The sequence below is a fragment of the Arachis ipaensis genome, chromosome B5, assembly GCF_059453495.1.
Source record: "Arachis ipaensis isolate K30076 ecotype BB chromosome B5, ASM5945349v1, whole genome shotgun sequence".
NCBI classification, from domain to species: Eukaryota; Viridiplantae; Streptophyta; class Magnoliopsida; order Fabales; family Fabaceae; genus Arachis; species Arachis ipaensis.
In genome coordinates this window covers 138,780,164-138,788,541 of record NC_142440.1, presented here as the reverse complement: position 1 = coordinate 138,788,541, position 8,378 = coordinate 138,780,164, and the positions used below count along the sequence as shown (strand labels likewise).

At 33.3% G+C, this 8,378-nt stretch overlaps 1 protein-coding gene across 1 annotated transcript; it reads right to left on the bottom strand.

Moving 5' to 3' along the window:
• Positions 1-751: 751 nt before the first annotated feature.
• On the bottom strand, positions 752-8,014 carry LOC107642072 (annexin D5-like). The gene is made up of 6 exons (XM_016345392.3): positions 7,939-8,014; positions 7,720-7,865; positions 7,425-7,640; positions 6,562-6,777; positions 1,035-1,124; positions 752-955 (listed from the first exon to the last, which is right to left on the bottom strand). The coding sequence occupies exons 1-6, from the start codon at positions 8,012-8,014 to the stop codon at positions 752-754; spliced, it is 948 nt and encodes a 315-aa protein (XP_016200878.1).
• Between the last annotated feature and the right edge of the window lie 364 nt (positions 8,015-8,378).

Sequence of the window (8,378 nt, the reverse complement as noted above, 5' to 3'; positions counted from 1 at the left end):
CCCATTGCGTTATTTCGAAAGAAGTCACCATCGTGTCATTTAGACTTTTTGTATAAAATCTTGCAGTTTTTGTATAAGATAGATACTTGTAACTCTATTCATATGAAAATTAATAATTAATTAGAACTATTATGTAGATGGGGAATGGGGTCTCCGCAGGAAATGGGGCCCCGTGAAGAATGGGGATGGGAAGCAATATTCCCCACGACGAAAAATGAGAGCGAAGATAGGGAGCAAATCTGAGGACAGGAATGGAAAGTAGAGAGACATCCCCCACCCCCGCCCTGCCCCATTGACATTCCTAATTACAGATGTTGTTTTACACAAAGCATTAAAGAAATGAAAGTCATCAATATGGTTAGAACTTAGGACCATGAAAAAATTCCAAGATGAAGGGAGCTCGTGGGAGTATATATAGTGAGGGGACCACATCAAAATTATTGGGTGTTTCATTGTTGAGTCTATATATTTGAGGGTTGTATTATAACTTATATTAATCCTGAAATTTGCATAACTCTTTGTTTTTGGGGTGCATCTCATCTCATAGATACCGTACACTAAAATTAATTATTAAAATTAATTATTAATATAAATATATTAAAAATAAATTTATATATATATATATTCATACATAAATATATTAATGACTAATTTTAATATATAAATAATATTTTTATAAGTGTTTATTGTAGCTTATTATATTGTTATTAAATGCAAGATTGAAGATGCATGTTGACTGTTGAGTACTACACTACACATTGGGACCCAAAAGCTGAAGAAGAAAATCCCTATAGTGGCCAAGTGTATCTGAGTGAACTGCATCGTTTAATGTCTTGTGGTATTTCTTAAAATATTCGATTTTGATATAGTGCATGTCGATCTCAGTCCTCGTTACAATTATCCTTGTAAGTGTAATATCATCAGTTCCCAACCCTTTCATTGACTTATACAACACCTGCACGCAAAGTAACATGCATCCCTACATTATTAAGACAACTTATATATATGAGTTCGAAGTTTAAGGAAATGGATACCTTTGCAAAATATTTTGCAGGATTTTCGGCGCATTGGACTATTGTTAAAAGTGCATGACGGAAATGTCCTGATGTTTCATTCTTTACCGCCTGCATTTAGGTAAGGTTTTAGTATTAGAGTAAAATATCTGGTTGAAAATTTCAATAAATCCATAAAAATGTTATTTATATACACAAAAATTAAATATTAAATTAATTTTTATATGTGTATGTATAAATATACGTATTATTTTAATGTATTTTATATATAAAAAATAATTAATTTAATAATGAATTTTTTGTGTATACGTATGTAACATAGTTGTAGTTAGATTTACTATAATTTATGAAAATTTGATCTAATAGGCTTTTTCATAATATAATTTGTTTTTTAAATTAAAGAAAAAGCTCAAACATACTAAGTACAACCGGCAAAAGACAAACCACGACAATAACATAAAGCCAAAAATAATTTCGATGACGTCTTTGACATAGTCATTAACAACATTAAGTTCATTACCACATCATTCTTTAGAGCAACAAAATGATCTAATAACACAGTCTACCTCATCTGTTGTCTTGATCTGAAATATGACATTAGTCTTTCGTAGCCAAATATTCCATATAACAAAGAAGAATCCAACTAACTACTTTTTACGCATGTCTCTTTTCAATGGCAAGGTCCTCCAACTTTCAAAGTATTTTTTTATGGCACCTGGGATCGTCCAATCAGACCCAACATAAAAAATTCATGCGCACCACATATGCCAAAAAAAACTCACAAGTAACAAACAAGTGCTGTGCAGTTTTAACATCCTTCTTATACATAATGCATATATTATCACTCTGTTTAACGATGCCCAATCTACTCAACCGGTCCTTAGTATTGACCCAACTTACTAGAACAAACTAGGTAAATAGCTCAACTCGAGGCAGAACTAGTCTTTTCCAATTTTCATTGGTGAATATGTAGCTAATTATATAATTTACCAAAGTCCCTTCCTATAATACTTGCATAAATGAGTTAGTAGAATAAACGCATTCTTTGTCAAATTTTTACACTATATACATTTGCTATAATAGATTGCAAGATGTCAAGCATCTGATTTAGGATTTTTGCCTCCCATTGGCAAAGTCCAGATGTCAACGGGACCGGGTAGGGACGGGGGATGCCTCCCTGATCCCCATCCCCGCCCTTAGATTTGCTCCCCGTCCCTGTCCCCGTCCCCATTTCCCGTCGTAGGGAAATATTGCTCTCCATCCCCATTTCCACAGGGCCTCACTCCCCGCGGGGACCTCGTTCTCCATCTATCTGATAGTTCTAACTAATTCTTAATTTCTATATGAATAGAGCTGCAAGTATCCATCCTATACAAAAATAGTAAGATTTTATACAAAAAGTCTAAATGACACTATGGTTACTTCTTTCGAAATGACGGAGCGGGGGACGCAACGACGAGCCAGAGGACAAAGTAGTGGACGAGGTGGGAGACGCGACAACAGAGAAGAGAATGGACACGACGGCAGAGTTACGAAAAGGAACGCCGCAAATAGAAAGCACGACGCAGTGAGGATGATGGCACGGTGAGGTGTGACGATGCGGTGAGAAGGGAGAGTGGCGAGGAGGTGGATGCAGAGATGTTGGATGGAGTATGGACATCGTTAGGAATCTTTGAATTGAAGAAGGGTTATGCAAATGAAGATTAGGAGTTTTGGGTTTCTATATATGTGTGTGTGTGTGAAATGACAAAAAAAAAACATATATGAGAAATAAACTATTAAGGATAATTCAGTAAATTTATAAATTTCGGGGAATAGCGGGGATAGGGCAGGGATCCCCGCTCGGGTCCTCGCGCCTGTCTCGGGAGAATTTTGTCCTCCATCCCCATCCCACAGGAAAATTTTCCACAGTCGGATCCTCATTCGAGGCAGTTCCCACAAGGATCCCCGCGTCTCGGGAAGTTTTGCCATCCCTTAGTCCCTCCTCCATTGGAAGTTCCAAACCCACTCCAACCCATCTCAAAATTCACAATCCCCAATTATGGATTTTTTTTTTTATTTGAAATCAAGAAGAGCCTTGGAAAAAGGAATCCTTTAGCTTTCCAGCTTGTAACCATGTATCGTCCTAGAATTTGGTTCCATAACTAGTCCATCAATCATCTTCTCTCTAATATATTGCTCCTTTATTTGCAGTTGACATATATATATATATATATATATATATATATATATATATATATACTTTCTTTTACTGGCAATGTTTGAGTTGACAACAACTAATTAGGGTTCAAATTATTGCATGAGCACACAACGTTTTTTCATAATGGATAATCCTCCTTAGAGAATTTTAATCACCATTTAAACAGTAAAGTAGTATTACGAACCATCACATCTCCCACTCATAAGCCTCTTAGCTTCTTCGGTGTCTATATCATCTTTCACCTTACAAGAACCAAGCCAGGCTGTTCATTTTTCTTTCTCCAACACTACAAAAAAAGTCAAAAACCGTCAGAATTACTGGCAGAATTGACAAAAAAATTCGACAATAATAAAATTATCATCGGGTTTATGGATGGACAGAATCTAACAGTATGAACATCGCCATAATGCTTTACTAGCGGATTTTAATCTTCCGACACTAATTACTGTAAAAAATTTATGACGGTAAATATGTTCAGAATGGCCAATTTGATATACTTTTACCGTCGGACTTTTTACGACAAAAAAGTTGGCGCCTTTTTAAATATTTCTCGCCATAATTACTGTTGAAAAATTTCTTAAAAATTTCGACGGTAATATTTTTTTAAAAAACAAAATATGTTGTCAAATTTATGCCTCGCAAAATCTGACGGTAATATTTTTTTAATAAAAAATCATTTATATTTAATTTTTTTAACTGTGATGATCATAAGTGTGACCTGATTAAAACTAGATAAAAATTAATGAAAACTATATGTTTTATTAAAATAAAAAATTATAATATAATAAAGTAATCTCGTTAATGAAATAACAGATAGCGATGTGTGACCGTACAAAATAAAACACTACCTCATAGTCATCGTTGTCGTCCTCCTGATAGTGTCACTGTTGGTCCTGATGCGGCGGTGCTGGTCTCTGGGTTAGTGCAAGTGCAAATGAGGAGGAGCGCTTCCAGCACCGCTGTCCCTTGTATGCATCTGCTCATAGTAGATGTCCACCTGCTGCCACATGTGCTGTATGTGCTCTATCTCTAGTCTGAGCTCCTGTTTCAAGAACTCTGTCTCTGTGTCTTGAGAATCCTTCGTTGCCATGCATGCAAGCAACTCTTCGTATCTCTTGTCAATCAAATGGAGCTGCTAACCCTAATCCTGTAGGCTTTGGATCAGGCTATGGGTCTGCTCACGCAAATTCACGGCGTCTTGTGGATTTGCAGGGCCAGTGGCAAAGAATGACCTGATTCAGAAGATGTGATTCTTATGTGGCTCAGATGCGGTCTGGCGCCACACGACATCAGGATCCATCATAGATGCGCTTGAGAGATTTCCGTGGTCTGCCATTTACCAATCCTCTTCAACTTACATTTACTAATACTCTCCCTCTCTATTAGATACCTGGGTGACTCGCAAAATTGAAAAGTCATGAGTTTTGCATTACCGTCGAATTTTTCTGTGGGTACATCTGACAGTAATATTAGCGCCATTAAATTCCTCATGCGCGCCAAAACTTAATGTAGGATTTTGGGACAGATTGCCAAATTCAACGGTAACTTTTGGCCAAACAAAATATAATGAAAATCCCATGTAAAATCTAACGGTAAAGACGCCGGTAACGTCCCATGAAAATTTGACAATAAATCCGACGGTAATAAACGAATTTCTTGTAGTGCAAAAGCACCTCCTCTGTAATGCAATTATTCTTTGCACAACTAGATTTGACATCTTATACAGACTCAGATAGTAAATAGATAAAGTGTTTATAACTGACTTAATGAGTACCATCTTTTTAGCTTTACTTAGGACCTTTACTTTTCACAAGCTAAGTTTCTCCTCCACCTTATCTATTACCGACTCTCATGTTTTTACTAGCCTTGGATTTGCTCCCAAGTTTATTCCAAGGCACTTCGCCAATAGAGCTGCCGCTTGATAGCCTAGTAGTCGATACATCCATCCAGCCAACTCTTGACTACAATTTAGTACTGTCAAACTATACTTCTCAAAATTAATGAACAAACCAAATATCATTTCAAAACACATTAGAAGCCTCTTATATTTTCTAATTGTCTCTTTTTTCGATGGATAAAATAATATAGTGTCATATACAAATTGTAGATATGATCATTCTATATTATCCCTATCCACTAACAGTGGAGATATTCTCCTATTCCTTATCGCCTCTCTAATTATCTTATTCAACACATCCACCACAAGAACAAACAAAATGGAGACAATACAGTGGATCACCTTGATGTAGCCCTCTCTCCATCTTGAATGGTTTTGAAAGTAACCAACCCATTAGCTAAAATAGAGATAGATGTAGACCTAATACACTCCTTGATCCATGTCCTCCATTTTCAACCGAACTCCTTCTTCCTCATTTTCAATCATTGCACAGTTTCACATGCAATTAAAGCTCCATCATGTATTTTTCTTCCCTTAAAAAAAGCACTTTGTGATTCTCTAACTAAATGTGGCATTACACTCCTTATCTTTCTCGTTAACACTTTAGAGATAACCTTATAAACACATCAAATCATGCTAATAGGTTTTAGGTCTTTTATCTCCTTTGCCTCCATAAATTCCGCTGATGCAATGTTGTGAAAGTATCTTGTATACCTATCCATCTCTTTAACATGCTGAGATTTAAATATTTACTACTTCAAGTGAATATCCTGTTTAACATACAACTTCTCACAACATCTAACTAACAACTTTCTCCTTGCCTTTACTGTATACCATCACAAACCCCACTGCTAACCATATCATCTACCTTTTTTATCTCATCCTCAAACTATTTTATCTTCTCAGTTATATCCCAAACTACATATGTAAGAAAAATAAAAATAAAAATATTATTTGTACACTAAAATTAGATACTATGTATTTATGTATAATATATGTGTAATTTAACTCATTTTTAATGTGTAGTATTTTATATTTTAATATGTATTTTACACTTATGACTACTTTTAGTAGCTAATTTTAATATACATATAATATAATTGTTACAAAAATATTATGAATATTAGAAATACATCATTAAATTAATTATATGTATTTTATACATGTTTTTTAATATAATAATCAACTATTAAAATAATCAAACTTTTTGTAAATACTAAAAATAAATCAGTACTATTTTTTTACTTTTATTCGTAATTTGACTATAAATATAAATCTAATTTCTCTATAAATGTAAATCAATTTTGATTATATTATTTATAAAGTTTAATATCTTATAGACTTACACTATTTTTTTTTTTAAACTTTGGGAACAAGAAGAGATGTGTATGTTATAGACAACTAATAAATTCTTATATTGATTGAGTTTAAGGGTATGATGATACGTATACCTTCTTGAGTGAGTGACCATGCACATGGTTGTAGTAAGAGTTGACAGCAACCAAATGTGGTGCACTCCGTTCGCTGAAAATTTTGATAAAAGTGTCCTCATCTGTTCCAAGTCTCTTTTCCCCTGCTTTGTACAAAGCCTTTGCATCTTTCCCAGCTTGTTCCATGTCAACCTCGTCGCTTTCATCACGAGGGTTATTCAAATATGCAAGCAAGATCTGTGTCACACCATACATGCATGATTCAACATTGAATTAATACATGGTAGAAATTTCGGCACACAATTATTTTCATACAAAGTTATCAGTTAACAATTATTAAATAATTATTCAATAATTTTTGCAAAGATAATTGTATATGAATTTTCACCAACATATTAAAATAAAAATTTACATATAATTATCTTTGATTGAATAATAATTTAATTAAATATGTTAAATTATTTAATTATTTTTAATGTCAATTTTATATAAAAATAATTATGTGTCTGAATTTCTACTATAATATACTAATAAAAATTTATAGGAAGAGTTTTAAGTGTACTGAGAATACTGATATTTTAATTATTTTAACCGTTGATTTAAATTATAAAAAATATATATAATATATATTAATTAAAATCAATGTTAAAAGTTAAAACACCGAGAACACCTCGATGTTCTCGATATACTTAAAATTTTTCCAAACTTATATATAGTTGTCTATATTATGTGAATATGTTATTTAAAAAATATTAAATAATAATTTAGTCAAACATATCAAATCTTTTTAGAATACCATAAAACTTTATAGGAAAATAACTACAATAAAATTTTTACTTTTAATTTATTAACAGATAATGAATGATGATCATCATCATGATCACCTTTTTATGGTCGGCGGAGGTGTGTGCTTCAACATCATGGTCAACAGAAGCACCAAACTTGGAAAGATAGACTTCTTTTATGGATTGCATTTGCGAATGAGTGCGTGAACATATTATTTCGGTGGCACCGTGGAAGCTTGAGTCCACAGCTAGACACTGCCTAATGATTACTGCGTCGCGCACTACAGGATCATGCATCCACAGAAGAATTGCACTCTTCAAAAAATAATAGGCTAGTCAAATACTTTTCATCTTTTTTAATTTGCTGCTAAATAAAATAATATTTAATTAATACCTCTAACTTTCCATGAAGCTCCTTCTCTAGGCATTCAGAAAGTTCCTCGGAATATATAGCTCTGAATTCTTGTACTATATTGGCTCGTTGTGTGGCATCTCTATGAGCAAGGAGATTCACAACAGCATCGGTATCACACTTAAGTCCTGCATGCATGTAAATTAAAGCATCATTTATTTATATATGAATGTGTGTGTGTGTGAGAGAGAGAGGGGGTACCTTTTAAAGCATGGTGAAGATGCATAGCATCATCTCTTGGGCAAGGAGGAATTGGGGGTACAACCAAGGTAGCCATCTTCTTCTATCTCAAAACACATTTAAAAAAAAGGGGTAACAAAAGAAGGACAATACCGGCATTATTTTTGTTTATAATTTTTTTATGGGTTAACCACTAAAAACGCTCTCGAATTATTCCAACGCTGACAAAAATGCACTTGAATTTTACTATCGACAAAAATACCTTCAAATAATTTAAAAACACAACAACAATACCCAACAGTAAATATATATTTTCAAAAAATGTCTTAGAGATTAAATTTTGATGTAATTTTTTACAAGTATGATTATAAAAATAAGATATTATTAGACATAAAAATTAGTAATTTTTTGGTAAGTATATATTTTTTTTATAATTTTTTTTTGTTAACAATCAATAATAC

What these genes read in the sequence shown, in the direction of transcription:
- LOC107642072 (XM_016345392.3), bottom strand. Translation starts at nt 8,014, where the DNA reads ATGGCTACCTTGGTTGTACCCCCAATTCCTCCTTGCCCAAGAGATGAT. An exon ending in TCTTCACCATGCTTTAAAAG is followed by an intron (nt 7,866 to 7,938) that starts GTACCCCCTCTC and finishes ACATGCATGCAG; the next exon opens with GACTTAAGTGTGATACCGAT. An exon ending in CCTCCGCCGACCATAAAAAG is followed by an intron (nt 6,778 to 7,424) that starts GTGATCATGATG and finishes GGTGTGACACAG; the next exon opens with ATCTTGCTTGCATATTTGAA.